General features: G+C 45.3%; 2 protein-coding genes across 4 annotated transcripts; one reads left to right on the top strand and one right to left on the bottom strand.

Annotated features, from left to right (window-relative positions):
* Positions 1–6,090: 6,090 nt before the first annotated feature.
* TERF2 (telomeric repeat binding factor 2) lies at positions 6,091–14,920 on the bottom strand. 2 transcript variants are annotated; one of them, XM_060276023.1, is made up of 9 exons: positions 14,700–14,920; positions 13,485–13,699; positions 13,017–13,118; positions 12,525–12,671; positions 11,497–11,873; positions 10,935–11,303; positions 10,197–10,273; positions 9,026–9,084; positions 6,091–8,341 (listed from the first exon to the last, which is right to left on the bottom strand). In XM_060276023.1, exons 1-9 carry the CDS (start codon positions 14,890–14,892, stop codon positions 8,183–8,185), a joined length of 1,698 nt encoding a protein of 565 aa, XP_060132006.1. In that variant the 5' UTR covers positions 14,893–14,920; the 3' UTR covers positions 6,091–8,182. The 2 variants fall into 2 exon arrangements, with proteins under 2 accessions (XP_060132006.1, XP_034976516.2); XM_035120625.2 differs by having other exon boundaries at positions 6,093–8,341; positions 13,032–13,118; positions 14,700–14,919.
* An 86-nt stretch (positions 14,921–15,006) lies between these two features.
* Positions 15,007–22,403, top strand: DHODH (dihydroorotate dehydrogenase (quinone)). Of its 2 annotated transcripts, none has more exons than XM_035118019.2 (9): positions 15,007–16,101; positions 17,270–17,482; positions 17,682–17,881; positions 18,015–18,097; positions 18,506–18,693; positions 19,201–19,314; positions 20,184–20,337; positions 20,432–20,591; positions 21,694–22,403. In XM_035118019.2, exons 1-9 carry the CDS (start codon positions 16,072–16,074, stop codon positions 21,746–21,748), a joined length of 1,197 nt encoding a protein of 398 aa, XP_034973910.2. In that variant the 5' UTR covers positions 15,007–16,071; the 3' UTR covers positions 21,749–22,403. The 2 variants fall into 2 exon arrangements, with proteins under 2 accessions (XP_034973910.2, XP_034973912.2); XM_035118021.2 differs by having other exon boundaries at positions 15,009–15,611.
* Positions 22,404–22,750: the final 347 nt, after the last annotated feature.

Genomic DNA, 22,750 nt, shown 5'->3' with positions numbered 1-22,750 from the left:
GTGAGGTTGAGAGTGGCTGGCCCAGGGAGTTTTCCTGCTCAGTGCTTTGAACCTGGCTGGAACCTGTCCCTGACATTCTGGCTAATTCAACCACCACACTGGTACTCTTTGCTGCAGGCTTCCTGTTGGGGCATTTGGTTGGCTGCTTTGAAAACCAGGTGCTGGACTAGATGGGCCCTTATTTGACCAGATCATCCGGCTGCTGCAGGGCTCTTCTGATGTTTTTATGCCAAAAGGCAACGTGAAATGGTCATATCTATTCTGTCTTAGATGAAGGTAGGTTACCCAACAGCAAAAAGCACAGAGCAATCAAATCTGCTATACTAGAGGGTAAGCAGGTCACACTTTCATTACTGCAACTCACACATACTGCATTTGAAGTCCCAAGACTGCAGTTCGATTTAAATAGTATCTCTTTCCTACTAAAGCCCTTTGTTGGGGGAAGAAACTGCCCTGACTAGTTTGCCTTTTTCTTTGCCCAGAGTGTGGCTGCATTCCATTCCACCCACTTCAGCACAAATCCTTGTTGTCTCCTTGTTACTCAAAAGTTCTCCCAAAGCACAAACTCTGCTTGCTTGTAGCAGCTGGTGCTTGAAGGACAAAGTGTGTATTGCAGGAGGAAGTTTTCCCAGCAGCTGAGATAAGAAAGGGCCCCTCTGGGATAAGATCTGCTCATGGGGGGGGGGGAGACAGCCACTTTCAAAATCTGTGTAGTTTTGGTGGTGAGGCAGAGGGAAAGCACAGCCACAACCCATTTTGCATGTGGTGTCTGGCTCCATCCACGCTACACAACCAGCCACTTCTTGGACTCACATAAGCGAGCATGTCCTACAACACATTTGAAGTTCAAGCAGTACCACCAGCTAAAAAAAAGAACAGGAGAAACAGTGGTGACAGGAACAATCTGCCCCAATGGGAGAACTAGTGTGGTGTAGTGGTTAAGAGTGGCAGACTCGTAATCTGGGGGACCGGGTTCGTGTCTCTGCTCCTCCACATGCAGCTGCTGGGGTGACCTTGGGCTAGTCACACTTCTCTGAAGTCTCTCAGGCTCACTCACCTCACAGAGTGTTTGTTGTAGGGGAGGAAGGGAAAGGAGAATGTTAGCCGCTTTGAGACTCCTTCGGGTAGTGATAAAGCGGGATATCAAATCCAAATTCTTCTTCTTCTTCTTTGTCCTGCCCCAGAACGCCTGGAATGCTAGTGCCAAACCAAATAGCTTGGTGGAGATTCCTCTTAACTATCATGGGGAGCAGCTAGGGTTGCCAGACTCAACAGAGGAAATTTGCTTGGAAATGAAACAAAGGGTCTCCTGGTTTCTCTTTAAGGTTTCCAGACTCAAAAGAGAGCAAGGCAATTAAAGGCACAGAAGTCTTGTCCTCTAATGAGTCTGGCAACCCTAGGAGCAGCGCCTGTTAAAGGAACATGAAATACAGAAGTTGGGAGGGGGAGCACTTTGAAACAGGTTCTAATGAAATCCTTAGAAAATTGGAACACAAAAGATCAGAATTAGAAGTGTTATATATGGAGACAATAGGCAAATCTTTGTGAGTCAAAAATTATATGAACATGGTAATAAACATTCCAAAATGCTAGCCAGGGCTCTCAAAAGAAAGCAATTTACATAAATTATTACCTTAAATATGCACCTTAAATATGGCACTTTCACTCATGACTTACCAATGACAAACTTAGTTGGTCTCTAAGGTGCTACTGGAAAGGGGGGAAATTATTTTGTTTCGACTACGGCAGACCAACACGGCTACAGTCCTACCTGTAACTAGGACTAAAATCAGATTGGTAATATGTTTATGGAGTTTTATAAAGAGCTATATAACTCAAAAAACCCTTTACCTGAAAAAAAATTAAGTGAGAAGATGTGGTATCAAACCTTTAACAAAGAAAGCACAACAAAAGATAACATTCTGCAGAAGGAATTGATCAAGCTATTAACTGAAGTATTGTATAAGAGCCCTTGTCCCGATGGGCTTGGCAACATTTTTAAAGAAATACAAAGACCTACTCGCACTTTTATGTTTGTCAACTTTATCCATCTTGCAAGAGTAATCAGGCGCTGATACATAGGTGTTGATCCAGAATAACTGTCCTTCTAAAGCCAGGCATGAAGCACAGGTGTGCTCATACGAGCCAATTACCTTATTGAATCAGGACCAGATTATATTCTTCTCAATTTTAGTTGCACATTTAAATCTAATAATTAGGAATTTAATACATATAGACGAAACATAGCCCTTGGGCATATCTTGAATCCCATAAGAAGACTGTTTGCTGAATGTGATTCACAATTCCTCACCAAACCATTCTTCTTGGCTTTATGTTCCTTAGATATTTACAAAGCCTTTGATGGTCTGGAATGGTGTTATCTCTTAAGATTTTGCAGACATGCCAACTAGGCAATCACCTTATTACAGCAATAGCTAAACTCTATTCAAATAATTCAGCTACTCTAAGAATTAATAACATGGACTCCTCAGCAACTGCAATCTCGGGGAGGGGGGGACGGGGACGGGACAAAACAAGGTTGTCCCTTGTCGCCACTGCTCCTTGCCTTCTCTTTTGAACCATTCACTAATATCTTACGTCTTAATCCAAATCTAAAAGGATATTATAGAAAACCTGGGTCTAGTGGATATTTGGAGACTGAGGCACCCTACAACTAAACAATTTACATTCTTCTCAGAACCAAATCAGAGTTCGGGAAGGATAGATAACATGTGGATCTCCAAGGAACTAGTGCCCAGGGTGAGTAAAACAGAGATAATACCACGTACACTGTCAGACCATAACTCTATATTCATGGAATTGAAAAACAAAGACCAAAAGTCCTTCAGGTGGAGAATGAACGAAGATTTATTTGATGATAAAGAGGTGGTCTCGAAAGCTAAGAAGACCCTGAAAGACTATTTTCATTGGAATTTATACAAGGATACCGGACTGGATATGGTATGGGATGCAAGTAAAGCAGTGATGAGAGGCTTTCTAATACAGCAAAACAGTTTTCTGAAACGAAAGAAAGGAAGAAAGAAGAAATTTTGAAATGTCTCATGGAAAATGAGAAGAACCTGATTGATAAACCCGAGAATCAGCAAATAAAGAATAATATAAAGATGTTACAGACACAATTCTCCATGTTGATCAATCAGGAGATTGAGTGGAAAATAAAACAAATGAGACAAAGAAATTTCGAATCGGCGAATAAAACAGGAAAACTGTTGGCTTGGCAGTTAAGGAAACGTCAAAATCAGAACATAATAACTAAGATTAAAACAGAGGGAGGAACGACGGAAGATTCAAAGGAGATTAAGAAAACCTTTCAAAAATTCTATAAGGATTTGTATTGCAAAAAGAAAGAAGATGAGAAGAAGATCAGTGAGTATCTAGGAAAATATGGATTGAAACCAATTCCAGAAGAAGAGAGGAAAAAGCTAAATAACAGGATAACGACACAAGAAGTACAACAAGCAATAGGGAGAATGAAACAAGGTAAAGCACCAGGACCAGATGGTTTAACGGCGAAATATTATAAAGTACTGAATGAACTGTTGGTTCCAGTTTTAGAGGAAATGATGAATGATATTCTGTTGGGGGGAAAGATCCCAAATACATGGAAAGAGGCATACATAACATTGATCCCAAAGCCGGATACGGATGGCTTAGAAGTCAAAAATTATAGACCAATCTCATTATTGAATAATGATTACAAACTCTTTGCAGATATAATGTCCAAGAGATTGAAAGAAGTTTTAAATCAAATAATACATAAGGATCAGGCTGGTTTTCTTCCTGGTAGACAGCTAAAGGATAATGTAAGACACATAATAGATGTAATAGAATATCTGGAGACCAAGATAGATAAACCAGCTGTCTTGATGTTTGTAGATGCTGAGAAAGCTTTTGACAATATATCTTGGCAATTCATGAAGAGGAATTTGGAATCAATGGTTGGGAAGAATACATTCGTGAATGGGATCGAGGCGATCTATTCAGAGCAAAAGGCAAGATTGATAATTAATAACACCCTAACAGAATATTTTGAAATCACAAAAGGAACTAGACAGGGTTGCCCTTTATCACCGTTATTGTTCATCATGGTCCTGGAAATATTATTGATCAGATTAAGAGACCTATCTACAATTAGAGGTATTAAGGTAGGTGCAAAGCAATTTAAAGTGAAAGCCTTCGCAGATGATTTAGTTTTAACATTGGAAAATCCAAAGGAAAGTGTTGCAGAAGCTATAGAAGTAATGGAGAAATTTGGTCAATTGGCAGGATTCAAATTAAATAGACAAAAAACCAAGGTTATGGCAATGAATATGTCGAAAGAAGAAAAACAGGAATTACAGTTAAAACATGGACTCGACGTGGCTAAAAAGGTAAAATATTTGGGAATATGGATGACAGCAAAGAATATTAATCTTTACAGTGATAATTACGAACAAGTATGGAAGGAAATAAAGAAAGACCTGGAAAGATGGACTAATATGAAAATGTCATTCTTAGGAAGAATTGCAACAATAAAAATGAATGTATTACCTAAGATGTTATTCCTATTTCAAACTATACCTGTGGTTAAAGGTACGAGGCAATTCCAAGAGTGGCAAAAGATTTTATCAAGATTTGTCTGGCAGGGGAGAAAACCTAGAATAAAACATAAGATTTTGGTAGATAAGAAAGAAAGAGGTGGATTCGCCCTGCCAGACTTGAGACTTTATTACGAAGCGTCCTGTATCTGTTGGATAAAAGAATGGATAACTCTAGAGAATACGGACTTGTTAGATTTGGAAGGTTTTAACAATAGATTTGGATGGCATGCATATTTATGTTATGACAAAAAGAAATCACATACCGGGTTTACGAATCATGTGATAAGAAGATCTCTGTACGAGGTGTGGGAAAGAAATAAAAGGCTGTTAGAGACTAAAACACCCTGGTGGGTCTCACCAGCAGAGGTATTAACAGTTAAGAAAGTAAATATGGAAAAGAGGCGGGCCACGTATGAGGAAATCTTGACGAAAACTGAAAAAGGATGGAGTTTAAAACCTTTTGAGGACATTAAAGGAGTGTTAACAGGATGGATAGAATACCATCAAATAAATGATGTGCTTAAAGAAGATAGAAAAATAGGTTTTGAGGATAAAAGATCCAAATTTCAAATAGAAGTGCTAGAAGGCAAAACAAAGCTTTTGACAAAGATGTATGATCTGTTGTTGGAGTGGTATACAAAAGATGAGTTGACAAAAGAAGTGATGATTAAATGGGCAAAAGATTTGGGGCATAATATTGAATATGATGCGTGGTTGAAACTATGGAATCAAACTTTAAGATTTACAGCATGTACTGCCTTGAAAGAAAATGTATATAAGATGATGTACAGATGGTATTTAACTCCAGTTAAGTTAGCTAAAATGTATAGAATGAGTGATAAAAGTTGCTGGAAATGTAAAGAGAAAGATGGTGAATTTTATCATATGTGGTGGACATGCGAAAAAGTTAAAAGATTTTGGGAAAGTTTATATAATGAATTGAAAAAGATGTTTAGATATACCTTCCCAAAAAAACCAGAAGCATTTTTGTTAGGAATAATAGGAGGAGAGATTAGAAAAGAAGATCAAACACTGTTTATGTATGCAACAACCGCGGCTAGGACTTTGTTAGCCCAAAAATGGAAACTACAGGAATTACCTACAATTGTGGAGTGGCAGATAAAAATGATGGACTATGCTGAACTTGCTAGATTGACATGCAAGATTCGTGACCAGGGGGAGACAAGGTTTCAAAAGGACTGGAGTAAATATGTGGACTATATGGAGAAAAACTGTAGATTATTAAAAACTCTCGCAGGATTAAAATAAACCTTACGAATTGACCAATATGTTAAAAAAGGAACTGCAAAAAAGGGAATTAACAAGAAACCCGCATGAAGGGAGGGGGGGAAGTCATAGCTCGGCGGAGCAAGGTAAAAGATGTGAATATAAGATTTTGTATAAAAGATTGGTTTTGTTAATTTGTTGAATTTGGAAAATCGGAATAAAATGTATTTAAAAAAAAAAAAAACAAATCTAAAAGGATATTCGAGAGAGGGCGAAGAACATCTGTTGACAATGTATGCAGATGATATTGTTGTGATGATGAAAGGCCCTAAGGGGTCAGCCTGTGCATTAATGGAAGAATTAATATCTTTTTCTGAAGTGACAGGCTTAAGAGTAAACATTGGAAAATCAATGTTTTTCAGTCTTCCACCACTGATTCAAATACACACATGTCATAGTCTGCATTTGGAGACTTGGGGGTGTGCCAATTCTAAAAATCATGAACCATGAATCTAAACTGAATTATCCCATTATTTTAAAAATGAACACAGACTTTAAAAAAAATGGAACAAATTTAACCTTTCCATTTTAGGCTCTATTGCAGCAGTACATATGTTAATTCACCATTTTCTGTCCCTTTTTCAGGTCCTCCCTACTTTTCTCCAACGTCCAAATGGCAAAGTAAAATTGTTTCATTTTTCAAGGTAAGTCTTCAAGGTTGCACATGAAATCTTTTCTTTTCTTTTTTTAATGAAGGGGTTTACCAAACTTCTCAGTATACCATGTTGAATTCCAATTGAGACAGCAGGCTTTCTTGATTATGAATGATGGTAAGAAATGGATTAATTTGGAAGAAAAACAAATAGCCCTAGGTCTGCTATGTGCTTTATCTTTCAAAAACCTTAATCCTTAAAATTATCGCCCAAATGAATAACCCATATTTACAAACTAAACTGAGGATACGGAAAAAATGGAAGTTGACTCTTCCCAGGTTGTTCACTGCTCACTGCTCTGCAGACATAGGCCAGTCTGAAAGATGATACTTTAAAAGCTAAAATAAAGAACAGGGTAAAATTGGGTTATTTCAGACTGTGTGATTTTTTTTTACAGGAGTAAGACCAGTAACCTTTAAATGCACAAAAAATGGGAATTAACTTTAAACAGGCTTCAAATTCAACAAATTCAACATTTACTAAAGGATCTGATAGTTAAATTACATGCAACTTCTTTTGAATGATCCAAGGTGCCACTAGGTAATTGAGGTAAGGAAATAGTATCAAAATTTTATGGTCACTTAATACAGAATTAATTTGGGGACTTGTCTAGCCTAAAATCAATATGGGAATATGATGTAAAAGTAACAGTGGAAGACTCAATTTGGAAAGGCATATAGATGAAGAAACCCTTTAAGTCAGTGTCTGCAAGTATTAAAGAACTTCCACTCAAAATCTTCCACAGGTGGTATAGGACTCCATCCCAACATCACATCAACTATAAGCCCCTTATGTTGGTGTGGATATGACACTAAGGGGACAAATATACATTTATGGTGGACTTGTTCTTGAATACAAGTTGTTTGGTCCCTGGTTCACATAGAACTAACAGCACTAATAAACAATTGAATTCACTCCATAGCTTTTTATTTTAACAATGTTCCAAGGTACAAATAAAAACGTAGTATCTAAAGAACTCAACACTTTACCAACTGTAGCAAGGCGGTCTATTGTCCAACACTGGAAATATTTTGTGGTATAAAAACATGTGCAACACTGCAATTTCAGTAAAAATTACATTTAGTTTTAAATTAATTCAAGGTGAGGCATAACCTTTGGATTTTGGTGCAGTGTGGTGGGATTTTATATAGTATGTTATTAATACTAATTGAAATAAGTTGATTCCACAAGTAAATTAGAATGTTTGAGACTATAAGATGATGTTGTCCTCTTTGTGTCTTTTTACTTTAACCTTATTTATAGCATTTGTACTCCAGATGATTATGGGATAATACCAGTTTATTAATATCACAGCAGACCTACAGTGAAAAGTAACATTTAAAAGACAAGTAATAAAAATTTGAAATGACATTTTTTAATACTGTAAAACGTGCACACTTTCCATACCGATTATTTACACAAGTTCTGTTGGTTGAATCTGTATTTTCAGTATTGGGAAAAAAATGGAGGGAGGAGGAGAGCCTGTGTCAGAAAGCAGAGGGAGAAGCCTCTAGTGATGCTAAGAGATTGTGGTCATCAGCCTGCTGGCCCAATGCAATACACTGCAAAAGTACCTCTGGCCCACCCTATGTCCACATAGCGCTGGAGCTCAGGCACTTGCCTCCAGGTCATTCCCCAGGTTCACGAGAGCCCCAGATTCTTCATTGTCCGCCATCGGTCCTTGATCGCCACAGGAGTCCTGTTCTTAAAGGGGAAAGCCTGGGAAATGGCTTTCCACCTCCCTTCTCCAAACTTCTTCACGCCTTCCTTAATCCACCGAGACTCCTCTGAAGTCCAGAACTAGAAAGAAGAGAACACAGGCTCTCATGAGCAACCATCAAGTGCTGCAAGACTTGCCCCCTGCCCCCATGACAGAACGACAGATACCCCACCCTCTGGAGATGGTCCATGGCTGTTGCTAACAGAGGATTGCCGCTGACGTGGGATGTAGCCCAGTGACTCACAGCAGGTAAATATCTAGCCCATATTTCAAGACATTAAACCCAACTTGGTGGCACGCTCTCCACACTTAGTCCTCCTTCTGCAATATGTGGGTAATAAAAATAAAATTCAGCCACCTTACAGTGTGGTTGAAGAGGCTATCAAAGATAGCAGATATGATGTGCTGAGATTGCCCAGGCTTCTTTGAAACATTTGGGTATCCAAGGCCCTTGATTAATTAATTAGGAGAGGCCCCTTAGTCCAGTGGTTGAATATGCAAAAGATCCCAGCTTCAAATCTGTGATATCTCCAGGTAGAGCTGCAAAAGAGGCACCTGGCCTGAAACCCTGTAGCACAGACAATACTGAGGTAGACGGACCAGGATTCAGTATATGGCAGCTTCCTATGTTCCCATAAATAGGAATTTCATTTGGGGAGAGGGGGTCCTCATTAACTGGCCTCTATTTAGAGGGGTCTTGTCAAGGCAGGTCTATTTCTCCCCACTGGAGTGCTCAGTTCCAGACCGGGTCTAGGCTTGGTTACCTTCCTTTTAGAATCCAAGAGGGAAGTGTTGATGCTGCTGCTGCTTTCTTCCTTCGATTCTGAAACACAAATTAATTTACAAACTTTATGGGATGCATGGAACCACTCGGTAAGCTGGTTATTTCTACTGGCTCAGCAGCTGGGAGGTTTTACCACTACTGCACCTCATCAGAAATCCAGGGTAGTGGTCAAATTCCACCCAGCCCTTGGCATGATGTGCAGACAGTCAACTACTGATGGAACTATGTTAGGGTTGCCATACACCCAGGACATCCCTGACATGTCCTCTTTTGGGGGGCCAACAGGCTCATCCAGGGGGATTTTTACATTTTAAAGGAAATGTCCGGGGTTATAGGGAGAGGTGATTGATTGGCCAACTCTACACACCACTGCTGCTGCCAGCCCAAGCTGGGAAAAGAAGTATGTGGGTGCACTTCTAGCCATGGCTCAGGCTGTCCTCTTTTTTGCTCTTCAAGATATAGCAACCCCAAACTATGTGGCAAACAGCCATCCATGTTCACTCACAGTTGCCACCTCATTCTAGCACGGTTCACAAAATTGATCACTTTGTTTTGCAAGATGTTTACCAGGTTCTGAGAGTTTTGCCTTTAGCTAGTTTGTGCATAGCCTAAGCAAGCCTCCTGAAGGACCGCAGTTAACAGTGCTCTTTGCTTGCCATGCTGGCCATGTTTTTCTCCATGTCATTGTTATGTCACTGGGTAATGCAATGTGGGAAGCCATCAAAACTGCACAGATGCTTTAATTAGAAGAGTGCATGGAGCTACAATTGAGCATCCTGCAGAACAAGAAGCCAGTCTGAGGCAAAAGGCAATGATTTTGTCAGTGCTGCTGCTGTGCACTTGGGGCAGGCAGTCCAAATATTTTACTTTTCTGATCCAAGAGCTGTGCCCCAAAATCCCTCTGCTTACTGTGTACAGGAGACTAGCTGCTTCACCAGGCCCCAATTAACTTCTCAATTCTAAGGAGCAGACAATGGGAACTCAAAGCTCCTGGCCTGACATTCAGACACTCACAGAGGAGAGCCTCAGCTGCTTGGCAGCTTTGCTATTTTGAGAGTAGCTTCGCTATATTTCTGCAATAGCAGCCTTGGGGCAAAACACCCTTGATCATGCCAAAACCAGGCAGGCAGATTCAAACAGTTGCTGCTTACCAAAGAGTTCATCCTCATCACTCCAGACCTCCTTTTCTTCAGCCTGATCTAAACAAATCAGTCTCCTCTTGGCTAATCTGAACGGAACAGAGAAACACAAGTGAGGAAAGACTTACCCCACAAGGAGATGAGACAGGACTGAGCTGCATCTATTAATGTTACACACAACCAGGATTATGGAGATGCTGGGTTAAGTATCAGACAAGGAGCAAGGTTAATTTGTCACAGCAAAGACACCACTGCAGAGACCTATGGCAGCTTAAAAATGAGCAAAAAGCTGGTGGCAGAAACACAAACCCTTATCCTTGGTACAGACAGAAGGAGGGAGGGGGGGAGATAAATAACATTTTCTACCTTTTGTCTGGCAACTGAAGCTAACATTCCAGGCATCTGACAAAGCAGAGTCTGGCACAGGTGTTTCTGTCACAATAAATTTGTTTAGCAGTCTTTAATAGGGCCAGAGACCGTATTGTCAATTCTGCTACATTTACAATCTGAGTAATAAAAATAAAGGCAAGGTATGTGAACCAGATTCTTTTGCAACCTGCTTCTACTAGCTGGGGGAGAAGATGCACAGCGATGCAACCCTACCACTGCAAACCACCTTTGCCTTCCCTGGAGCTTCTGGGCTGAGGCCGAAGGCCTTCTAATGGATTCTTTACAAAGGTGAAAGTTGCACCAAATGCCTCATGCTGTGCCGGTTCCCCAGCAGACCCCACAGCAGTCATGACCTCTTACCTGGGATATTGGGAGGTATCATCAGGCTGGGTGGGTATTTGGGGTTGTTCAAGCCGGACAACCAAAGTTGCCACAGGCCTCTTGGATGAAACCTGGCAGGAAGTTGGGGGGTTCCAGCTCTCTGACCCCATAACCAGTGTGCTTATGGACACTGAGCGTTCACTGGGGTGCGGCCTGGAGGCAGCATGGTTCTTCTCCCTTTGGCACTTGGCTGCGTGGAAATCAGAAGCCAAACATGGCTTGGGAAAAGTCCAGTCCAACTTGTCCAGTTTTGAAAACTCTTCATCTGCATCTGGGGAATTGGACAGCATCTTGAAAGCGTCTCTCAGAGTAGAAAACCCATACGAGCCCATCCTCTTAGGCAAGCACCTGCAAAATAAACACCAGGAGGTTGCTCCACAAGTTTTGCCAATTTATGTTGTTGACCTCACCCCCAAGACCTTGCTCCCCTGGCAGCAGGTACAATTTGAGTTTGAGTGCTGAGAGCCAGAATTTGTATGGCAAAACAGCTGCCCAGCATGGCAAAGGTAGTCAAAACTTTAAGAGGTCATAGGCTGCTAACCTGTCAGAGTCACTGGAAGCTACTGAGACAGTGGCAGCAGCAACCACAGCAGGTTCTGCAGCTCCACTGGTTTCTTCTTCTGGCTTTGAAGCTGCCTGGGACTCATCAACCACTTTAGCAAGTTCCAAAACAGCTCCCTTTGCCTCCATCAAAGGCCTTGAGGCTGTCTCATGGTCTCCCCCAAGAGACTTTGGCTGTTCTTCCACTGTATTGCTAGACCCTCCCTCAGGCCTGGGCTCTTCCAAAGTCTCATCAGGTCTTCCCACAGATTCAGGTTTATCTGCTGCTGCTATCTCTGAGGTTTCTTTCACCATTTCCTCCTTGCTGGCCATTTCCAAAGGATTGAGCCTCGTCTCGTCCAAATCCTTTTTTGCCATCTTAAACAGAGAATGTGAACACAGTTACTATAGAACACTTCTCTACTTTATTTTCTTTTTTCTAGTTGTATACAGCAGCCATGCCCAAGCTGGTGCCCTGAAGATGCTTTACCTGCAACTCCCCTAAGCCCCAGACAGCACAGCCGCATGATGCTGAGCTGTTGGGAATTGCTAGTCCAAAACATTGTCAGGTTACAAGCTTGATATATGTCAAATGTGACATTGGAGCCCTGTGCTGTTCTGCAGTGGGGCACTTTGTTCTTCACAAAAAAATATTTCCCAAACACATAATAGTTTGTCCAGGGAGGCTTCTGTCTTAAGCCTTAGGTATTGAATGTACTTTTTTGATCACAGTGTTTAGACGGCAAGAATTCTGCTGTAGCAATGTGGGTGATATTCAAGTGCTCCAGCAACACACAGGAACATATGAAGAAAGAAAGCTGCCTTATGCCAAGCCAGACCAATGGTTCATATAGTTTCCTATCACCACACATTGAGTGACAGTGGCTCTCCAGGGTTTCAAGCAGGGGACATTCCCAGTCCTACCTAGAGATGCCAGGGATTGAACTTGGGACCTTCTGCATGCAAAGCAGATGCTCAACTACTGAGCTGTACTCCCACTACAACATCCCATATCTCAACCTTGCTTACCTCTAGGAGAAAGGGCTCAGAGTCACTCAAGCAGCTTTCTAAATATAGAAGTATTCTCTGCTGGAAAGCTTTATAGGAGAAGTTCCAGATGGCTGGATGAGCGAAGTTTTTTTCTCGGATGATGTTCTGCAACACTGAGCTCAATTTCTAAGCAAGGGGAAATGTTTTTCAGTACTACTTTGCAGTCATTAGAAGTTTAAACAAACCAAACCAAACCAAACCAAACCAAACCAAACCACAAGAGCACTATAGGTAATGTCACAAATGCATGAAAGAATAATGACTAGAGATGTGAACCACAATCTGTAGCAACGTGTGCTGCTTGCGGATGCAATTTTTCTCATTGCGTAAGGAGGACAATAAACTCTCAAGTATTTAAGACACTCACTGAATTGGAGAATGTGGGAAGGACAAACCATGACTCTGCTTTGCAGTGAAATGACCCTACAAGAGGCACATTTTAACAACAACAACTGCGACATGAACTCATACCTGCTGAAAGCTCACCTGGGAACTTGGGTCCTTTGACATGTGTTTCTTCAAGATCTTGCTGGCTTGTTCGTATTCTTTGTTTTTTAGACAGGTTATAACAGCCTGGAGAAGAAAGACAAAATAATGGTTTGCAAGGAACTTTTCCTGGATCGCCCAAAGGAAACAAGTTTTCAAAACATGCTGAGTTCCAATAAACTCAGGCACTTTTGAGGATAAATTTCTCTCTCATTTCATCCCATCATACAAGAATCTTGCCTCCTTGCTTCTATTAACTTTTGTAAACTTATTTAAAAGTCTAATTTAAGCATGGAGAAAAACAGGCAAGAGTTAATCCTGCCATTGAATTAGCACCTTAAATAAAATTTCCTAATACTGCATTTTGAAACTTAAGACAGCTGTCCTCATACTTTCCAACTAGGCTGAGAAACAGTAATCAGTGCCTACAGAAGAGGAAATGCTAACACTTACTGCTTCCTTTATTTTTTTTCTTATTTCTTCTATTACATCAATGTCTATGTCCAATTCATTCTTCATCTTATCCAAAAGAACAAGGGCATGTTCAAGAGGTGTTAACTTGGTCTTGGTATCAATGGTCCAATCTTCTTCAATCCTAGACAGAAACTGGATAATCCGCAGCTGAATGCCAATGCATTTCTCTAGTGCTAGGGGCCGCGCAAGCACAGCTGGAGAATAACAAAACAGTCAAAACAGCCACTAAGCAAAATCAGATAGTTCAGCAAACCAGGTGTAACGAGGCTTGGGCCAGGGCACCAAAGCCCTGCCCCATATCCTGTACCCCTGGCCATATACAGACAGCCAACTTCATCCCAACATGCCCTTTGGCCCAGGAGTCACTTTGCATTTGCTTGTGTGTGTGTGTTATCTACAATATCCTTTAGTATCTATATGTACACAAACACACACATTGCTTTTTAGTGTCTTAATGGAGAGGTATCTTGCTGGGGCTGTGTTTTGTGGGAAAGAAATGCAGTATGTACAGATTTTATTTATAGACACACGGAAGTAATTACTGTAAGAAAATGAATGGTAAAGCACAATAGTTGAGTTTGTTAGAACTACACTCCAAAGGTGCTAGGCCATTCCTAACAGTTGGCTTCTGGAAACCATCACTCAACTACAGCCCGAACCCAAAACTCATTAAACTCAATTTCTCCTGACCATCTGTGATGAGCTTAGGAGGCATTCAGTTAAGGGGGCATGTATCCATTCCTAACCATCTTCCTGAGAATCACAGCCGCTGTTTTCAGACCTTCCTTCTGGGTTCTGTGCTGTTGGTTGGTTGTACTTTGTGCATTTTCTTTAAAAATCGTTTCCCTTAATTTCTAAAGGCAAATGACAAACGTTCCAGGGACATAGATTGTATTATATGGTCACTTTAGGTTCATTTTTTCTTAAATGAGAACACCTAATGACTATTAAATGTAATATATAAATGCAAATAAGTAATAATTTTAATGTTTGATGTTTGATGTTTTAGTATGTTCTGATATGTGCCCAGAGTGACTGAGGAAACCCAGGTAGATGGGCAGGGTATAACTAATAAAATTACTATTATTAGTTATTTACATTCACGTTCCTTAGCAGGAAGTACATTTGCAGTTATTTAACCGAGAGCGAATGTTCCCCAAACGGCCCTGTCGTAAAACAAACTGGTCTCCCCACCGTATATGACGTCCCGCAACTGGCGAAAGTCCTGGCTGCGGCCGGCCCGGAAAGCCTGAAGGGCCCGGTGGGCATAGAAGAGGAGGGTCCAGCGGTTCACCGTCTCCTCCAAGGCCTTTTCGCGAACCTCCGCGGCTCCTTCGGGCGATGCTCCGCGGCTACCGGCCGCCATCTTCCCTCTCCCGCGCGCCATCACGCCGGGAAGGGGGCGCGGCGAAAGTGACGCCATTCAACGGGTCTTTCCCCTGACGTAGTCGGTGGGCGGGGCAGGAGAACGTGGTGGGCGGGGGAGCGCGGAGAGCAGCGCTGGCTCAGAGCGCGGGACCCTGTAGTCTCAGCTCCGTCCAGGTCCTAGCGGGGCTCTCTCTGCTCGCTCCTCTGCCTGGAGGCCCACAAAGCGTAGAGGGTGGAAGGGAAGGCTATGGGCAGCTCGCCCCCCGCCGTCGCGCTGCTTGTCCAGGCAAATCAAGGGGGCAGTCGCCGGGCAGGTTCCCACAGAGGCAGAGAAATCGGACTTGGGGAGGATAGAGGACGGAGCACGAGGGCCGAGACCGGGACACTGTCTCTGGCAGGGCGTTTCTAGGGTGATGGCTGCTGCTGCAGCTGCGCTGCACGTGCGAAGTCACCAGAAGGGGGGGGGAATCAAGATGCCCCGACGGCTGGGGGGTGGGATCATCTGCAGCAGTTGCCAGATGCTCCCGCGTTGCCTCTTCAGCCAATCAAAGGGAACCGCTGTTTCTCCCTCTCTCGGTCCACATCTTCGTTTCGTGTCCGGCCTGTCTCGCCCCTTCCAGGAAGGCGCCCTACGCCTCTGCCTCGGGCAGCCTGGGGAACGGGGGTCCTGCTTGGTTGACTGGAGGAAGGGACTTGGAGATGAAGGCGATGGGGTAAAGCCCCACCTGCGATTTCTGGGTCGGTTGCATATGGGGCTGGGCTCCATAAGGACTTCTTCGGGCTGCCCATAATTTTTCTTCCGTTGTTGATGTCCTTTTCATATCACTCTGCGAAGTCTTAGCACCCGACACAACATTGCGAAAAAACAATGAGGGGCAACTATTCAAAGTAGACCAAAGGGAGTGAAGTTGAATTAAAAGGGTTTTATTTTGCATGGGAAATACGAGCGGTTTTTAAATACTCAGAAACGCAACTTCTCGGTATGCACACGGCTTTCGGCTGCCCCTGCAGCCCTGCTGGGATCATTTCGGGGGGAAAGGCAGAATCTAATCGAGGCTGCCCCTAAACTCGGGAATTGACTATAAAAGAAGACGGAAGTTTTGCCTCTTGTGTGTTTATAGTGCAACGCGCTTCTTTGTAGCGCAGTTTCCGGCTCTCTGCCGGAAGTGGAACCCATGTGCATCTTCCTTTTGCTGCCATGGCAGGAGTTGCGGGCGCGTCGCTCTGGGTGAGGAAGGTCGCACAGTGGGCGGGCGCTGGGCTGAAGGGAGGGCCGTAGCTTCGTGCCAGAGCAGGCATTTTGCAGGTCGAGGTACCCTGTGAAGAAAGAGCCTCTGCTCTGCCGGGGAGAGCCTGGAGGAAGGCCTGCCTTTGCCAGTCAGAGCAGGCGATACTCGATGGGCAAATTATTTGCCTCCCGCAGCGCTCTGCGCGCGTACCCACCCACCCGTGTTGCTGGTTTGAAGCAACTAATGGAGAAATGTAGAGTGGATTCTTCTGTCTTGAGGCGGGGCTAGATGCGCTGTAGGGCGATATGCAGTCATGCAGCTGTGGGGTTGCCTAGGACCAGGATACCAACCTCCACTTCAAGGGGAAAGTTGCAACTCCTTCACTACTGTGCTTAACTCCTCTTACTGCTTGAAAGGGACTAAGCAAAGTTTGCAGGGCAGGTATTATGCCTTCGAGAGAGGATGGAGCCGATGCCAGTCAGAGCAAGAAACCCTGACCTGGGTGGTCCAAAAATCTGGGGTGGGTGGGGGTGCGCAGCTACCGTACTTGCCGTTCCTGAGTGAACCGCACAGCTTTAACGTAGTTGCTGGGAGGGCTCCAGTGGGCAGCTGTGAGAGCAAATTATGTGTTGCTCCTTTGGGGTAGGCTGGAGCAACAGCCAAATTAAGCAGAGGTTGAGCGGGTGCAGCTTTTGCTGAGCAGCAATGGTTCTCCTGCCTGCCATGCAGCTGCTGAAGGGCTTGAGGCAGATTCCTCTACCAAAAGGCCTCCTGTCAGATCCGGCCAGTCATTCCCAGGAGCCAGTAGTAATTGGAAGCTATGCCTTCCTTGTGTTGTGGCATCTGAAATCCTCCCCTTTGGCCATCCCAGGTAGTACCAGCAGCTCTTCAACAGGATTCCTGCTGCGTTTGGCCCTTTCAGAGTGCCCCATGCGGACCAGCTGCTTTCTCAATTTTAGAGTCAGTATTATCCCAATTGGGGTGAGGAGGCAGGGTAGCTTGGCCTGGTCTAGCCAAAGCCAACTTGGGGCTTTAACCCAGATATTCCAGACAAGTTCTGTGGGTGTGTTAGGGTGGAGCAGGGTGGTAGACCTTCCTCCTCCCGTTCTCCAGGGGTTGGGTGGGCTGTAGGCTTGGGGGTGTATCTCACTCTCTTTGCTCTCCCAGCGACGCTTTAAGGAGGCAACAGTGATTCTCGGTGGGGGCAGCCTGATCTTCACCTCATACCTGGTGGTCAAGGGAGATGAGCACTTCTACGCTGCACAGCTGATGCCACTCCTGCAGAGAGTGGTGGGGCCCGAGACAGCCCACAGACTGGCTGTGCGCTTTGTTGCTCTGGGGATCCTGCCCTGCTCAAGCCAAGCTGACTCGGATGCATTGGTGCGTAAACTATGCAGATGACTGGCAGTCAGAGGCTGCTGTGCTCCTGCTTTAGGCCCTGCCTCTCATCCTACTGCTCCCAATCCCTTCCTGTGGGCCTGGCATGCCCTCTCTCTCCTGGGACAGGATGGGGCCTTGCTCGTCTCTTCTGCTGCCTAAGGCTTTCTGCTGGTTAACTGGTGCTTAATTGGCTTCCCAGGCAGTGGAAGTCTTTGGGCGCCGGTTTCGGAACCCTCTTGGCCTGGCTGCTGGTTTTGACAAGCATGGAGAGGCTGTAGATGGACTCTACAAGATGGGATTTGGCTTTGTGGAGGTGGGGAGTGTCACCCCAGAGCCCCAAGAGGGGAACCCTAGGCCCCGTGTCTTCCGGCTGCCAGAGGACCAGGCCATTATTAACAGGTAGGAGGCTGGAACAGAGGGGGGTGGCGAGGGTGAGCCTTTGACAAACCTCTCCTGCAGTGGAGGAGGTGGTGATGTATTGGGGAAGAGAGGGGTGGTGGTATTTACCTGAGCTGTGTCCACCACTTTCTAGGTATGGGTTCAACAGCCACGGGCATGCAGTGGTGGAGCACAGACTTCAAGCCCGACGAGAAACTCAGCTTCAGCTCAGCTCAGGTGAGGTGGCTTGTGTCCTCCCACCCCATGAGCCATGGAAAATCCCTGCTCCCTTCTTTCCCCCACCCAATTGCTGCTGTATTAGTACATGCTTGTGGCAGTCAGATCTGGAGAAGAGCTTTCAGGGAGCGTGAAGAGTGGCAAGGAGCAAATAATCATGCAATTGATTAGTGGAGGATTTCTTGATCCTGCCCTGGACCCTTCCCAGAGCATCTCTGGTTAGGAGCGGTGCCTGCCTCAGTGCCAGTGGCTGCTTCCTTTTGCCCAGCCCTGACAGGCCCACCTTGGCCCTAGGGAAATCTCTTGTGTGTCTGCCCACCTCATCAGGGATTCCTTACGTGGCAGTCGTCTTTGCTATCGCCCTCCCTGTCTGAGTGGCTTCTGTTTGTGCATACTCCCCCTTCCTAGCGGGTATGCCTCTTGGAATAAATCTTGGCAAGAACAAGGCCTCTGTGGATGCAGCAGCCGACTACGTGGCAGGTGTGCGGGTACTGGGCCCGCTGGCCGATTACCTGGTGGTGAACATTTCCAGCCCCAACACGCCTGGACTGCGGGCCCTTCAAGGCAAAGCGGAGCTGCGCCTCCTGTTGGCCAAGGTGGGTCTCTTGCCCCAAGAGCATTACCTAGCTTCTTGGTCCCCTCCAGTAAGCAACCAGGCTGCTCTCTGGCACACATTTAGGGCTTGCTCTCTGCGCGGGGGGCAGCAGCTGATTGGAGCAAAGGAGAAGCAGCCTGTTGCTCCCATTTCTCATTTATTAAAAAGTGCCTGGCAAAGGAAGGCCAGGGTTTTGCTGGTACATTGTTCACACATCCTACTGCAGGAGTTGAATGCGTGCCTGATTGAGAACCTTGTACATGTGCAGCAGCCTTGACTCCAGATGTTGGTGGTGAACCTACAGGAGGCTGCTTCTGTCTTCCCCTCCTTCCATACCTGCCCTTTGGATCCTGCTGCTGAGCCTCTCCTGCTATGCAGAGCTCAGCTTCTGTCCCTAGTTTATAGCAGGGGCAGTTCCCCTCTCCTAGCCGTGTTGTGCTTGTAATCATGTGCCCTTCTGGGCAGTGTGAACGTGATCTTTGGCTGACGGCTCTGTGCTTCTTGGCAGGTGCTGGCTGAGAGGGACGCTTTGGCATGCAAGCACAAGCCGGCTGTACTGGTGAAAATTGCTCCAGACCTCACAGCCCAAGACAAGCAGGACATTGCCAGTGTTGTCTCCGAGGTGATGCAGGGGTGGGCAGGCAGGGGTAGTTTTGCCTGGCTGATGCCTCAGTTATTCCTGGTTGGTTTGTCCTTTTATGCCTTGTTCTAGAGCAGCTCCCTTAAGAGATCACCTTGCCTCATGTGGGCCTCTTTGATCACTTCCATCAGTGGAACTTGCACTTTTACACCTGCCACTCTGCACTCCTTGCAAAAGCAATCTTGTAAGCATAACAGCACATGGAACTTCCTGCTTCTTGATACTGGGCAGACACCCTCACTATATTGAGAGCCAGTGTGGTGTAGTGGTTAAGAGCGGTAGACTCGTAATCTGGGGAACCGGGTTCGCGTCCCCGCTCCTCCACATGCAGCTGCTGGGTGACCTTGGCCTAGTCACACTTCTTTGAAGTCTCTCATCCCCACCCACCTCACAGGGTGTTTGTTGTGGGGGAGGAAGGGAAAGGATAATGTTAGCTACTTTGAGACTCCTTCGGGTAGTGATAAAGCGGGATTTTAAATCCAAACTCTTCTTCTTCTTGGATTCTGCCGGAAAACCTTTGTTTTTGCAAGCCTACCCAGACATGTAATTTAGTCACCTATATCGGCTTTAAGTATTTATTGAATTTATCTTTGTTTTGAATTGAGGTGGCTTTACATACCTTTGCTTTTAGTGAACTGTGGATTTCATCTGTGTTTTAGCTTAAGCTATATTTGTACGCTGCTTGGGAGATATATACTGTAGATTTTTGATCAAGTGGTCTCATAAATTTTCTTTAAATAAGAGTGAGAATGGGGCGGGGCTAGACTTTCTGGGCCACCACTGTGGGAAGGAGGGCAGCGCATAGGAGGAGGCTGCGGCTCTGAGGCTTGACACTGCTCCCTTTTTCCCAGTTAGGCGTTGATGGACTGGTGGTCACCAACACCACTGTGAGCCGCCCCAGCACCTTGCGTGCAGCTCTTCGTGAGGAGGTAGGGGGTCTAAGCGGAGCTCCCCTGCGAGACCTCTCCACTCAGCTGGTCAGCGAGATGTACTCTCTCACCCAGGGTAAGGAGATAGAGGTTGGAGGGAGGGAGGGAGGGGGTGCAGGTAGGAGGGACACCAGAATCCCTCCCACTAGCAGCCTCTTCTTCCCCCTCAGGACGGGTCCCCATCATTGGTGTAGGTGGAGTCTCCAGCGGGCAAGATGCCTTGGACAAGATCCGTGCAGGGGCCTCCTTGGTGCAGATGTACACTGCCCTCACCTACCGTGGGCCACCTGTGGTGGGTGTTGTGAAACAGGAGCTGGAGGCTCTGTTAAGGTGAGTGCCAGGCTAGGCCCAGCTCCCAGCTTTTTGATGGCCCAAACACTCTCTCTCTCTCTCTCTCTCTCTCTCTGTGTGTGTGTGTGTGTGTGTGTGTGTGTGTGAGAGAGAGAGAGAGAGAGAGAGAGAGAGAGAGAGGGAGGGAGAGGAGGGGTGCACCTAATGGACCCTCAATCTGGCTGTGTGTTGCAGATACATTATGATGTAACTTCAGATTCAAGCAAAGTTATGCTGATCAGAAAGCACAGCAGAATGAGATTGCTGCTAGCATGAGATTGGGCTGTAGAGGGAGCTGAGCAGATCACAAAACTGTCTCCCACCTAGGTTGTCATGCTAGGCTTCTTTTTGCATGTATGCTCTCTAATTACACTGCAAGAAGCTGATCTCTGTTACTCTTTACATCAAGTACCTGGTCCTCCTTGCTTGATGTTCTTTGTCTCTGGCTCTGCCTATTACATCCATTCCTTCTCTTCCTCCCACACTCTGCTTGCCAGCCAGCCTGCCTTTCCTCCAGATCTGCTTCCTGGCCCCTGGCCCATCTTCTCTTGGAAGCCCCTGCTGCTGCTTGTTCTTCCACCTGTCCCTTACCTCCAGTCTCAAATTACTTTCCACCTCCATCATGACAAATTACCTTATCTCCACCACAGTTCCTTTGTGTCATTTTGTGGTCTATGGAGCCCTGGCAGCTTTAAAGCAATTGACGTCTGGGACAACAGTAGTCCCAAAACAAGTAATAACAGACCTTGCTTTCTATTCTGTATACCTGTGCATCTGTTGTCTTATCCAAACAATCAAATATGTACTACGTAGAGGAGAAAGTGGTCCTGATCCTGTGGGTATTTCACATCCTTGGTTTCCTGTGACTCGCCTGCAGGTCACAGGTCCCCTCCCTACAAAGTACAAGGATCTGCTCTACAGGCATAAGCTTTTCTGTTTACCTTTTGTAGCTGGGGAGGGAGGTGGGGACCCAAGTGGGAAGCTGGTATCTTAAGCAAATACAGACTTTGCTTGGGTTGAGGTTTTATCTTTCTAGGCACCAAGAAGACTGCAGGGCCAGAGACTGATCTACTCACTCTGTGCTGTTTTCTCCTTTGTGCAGGGAGCAAGGATTCCAGAGTGTGCAGGATGCTGTGGGTGCAGATCATGGCCTCTGAGGACTCCTGGCATGGGCTTAGTGTGACAGCAGGGACTCTGTGGGCATAGAGATGCTTGTTTGCCCAGGTCAGCGTGGTAGCATCCAGCATGTTTCTGCTCGTAGTCTTGCTGGCCCCCTCGTCTTCCCTTACATGAGGGCAGGGGGGCTTCCATCAAGATCTGCTGGGTCCATTGTTTTTCCAGCAAGGAACAAAAAAGTGCCTCCCTTAAGAGCTTCACAGTGTACTTCTTAATACAAACTTTTGCTGACCAGCAGGTACTAAGTGTGAGCAAACATTGACACAAGTCAAGTAGGCCAGGCTTGGGCTGGCTTCTTTAATCGGAAACTATCAAGCAACACAGAGGGCTAGGATCTGTGCATATCCTCAGGCAAGACAAAGTCAAGGAATTCCCCTCATCTGCTGAGACCCAACAGAGTCAGGTCTGCAGTGTGATTCAGTCTCTCTCAGATGGAATTAAGGAAAATGGGAGTATGGCAGAAATATTTTCTCTGTTTCATCCCAGAGCCCCACTCTTGAACTTAGGATGCTGAGGATGGGGGCACGATCAGCATTGCTCTGAGGGGGCTGTGGGATTTTGTTCCCTGCCTTGCCTTCAGAGGAAGGTGGATCTTTTTCTGGGTGGTATTTCAATAAAGCTTTTCTTTAAACTTGTTATGTTTATTTTGTTTTTTATTTTATTATGTTTTTAAATTTGGTATGACAATGTCATATTTCACGTTTTATGATGGAGATCAACATACAAAAGGTTAAAAAACATTGCCAGTGGTGGTGGTGGGGACTTCTCTTTAACTATTAAAAGTAAATCTAAAAGGGGGGGGGTATTGTTTCACTTCTCCATGAGGGCCAGGCATAGGCACCTCCCAAGGGTAGAAGTTCTCTCATGGTGAAGGCCCCTGCAGCTGCCCTCGGACCGTGGCTTGAAGAGGTGCCAGCTCCAGGAGTAAATCTGCAGCGTCCTGAGAGCTCTGGTGAGGGGAGAGGGGCATCCTTTGAAGACCC

Source organism: Zootoca vivipara, chromosome 6 (genome assembly GCF_963506605.1).
Source record: "Zootoca vivipara chromosome 6, rZooViv1.1, whole genome shotgun sequence".
Lineage (NCBI taxonomy): Eukaryota > Metazoa > Chordata > Lepidosauria > Squamata > Lacertidae > Zootoca > Zootoca vivipara.
This window is presented reverse-complemented; position numbering and strand designations above follow the sequence as displayed.

Excerpts from the sequence above, each read along its gene's own strand:
- DHODH (XM_035118019.2), top strand. The coding sequence starts at position 16,072 with ATGGCAGGAGTTGCGGGCGCGTCGCTCTGG. Across the intron at positions 20,338-20,431 it reads GATGTACTCTCTCACCCAGG|GACGGGTCCCCATCATTGGT; the intron begins GTAAGGAGATAG and ends CTTCCCCCTCAG. Across the intron at positions 20,592-21,693 it reads GAGCTGGAGGCTCTGTTAAG|GGAGCAAGGATTCCAGAGTG; the intron begins GTGAGTGCCAGG and ends TCCTTTGTGCAG.
- TERF2 (XM_060276023.1), bottom strand. The coding sequence starts at position 14,892 with ATGGCGCGCGGGAGAGGGAAGATGGCGGCCGGTAGCCGCGGAGCATCG. Across the intron at positions 11,874-12,524 it reads CTGAGCCCTTTCTCCTAGAG|ATGGCAAAAAAGGATTTGGA; the intron begins GTAAGCAAGGTT and ends TCTCTGTTTAAG. Across the intron at positions 8,342-9,025 it reads TCTTGGATTCTAAAAGGAAG|TTCTGGACTTCAGAGGAGTC; the intron begins GTAACCAAGCCT and ends TCTTCTTTCTAG.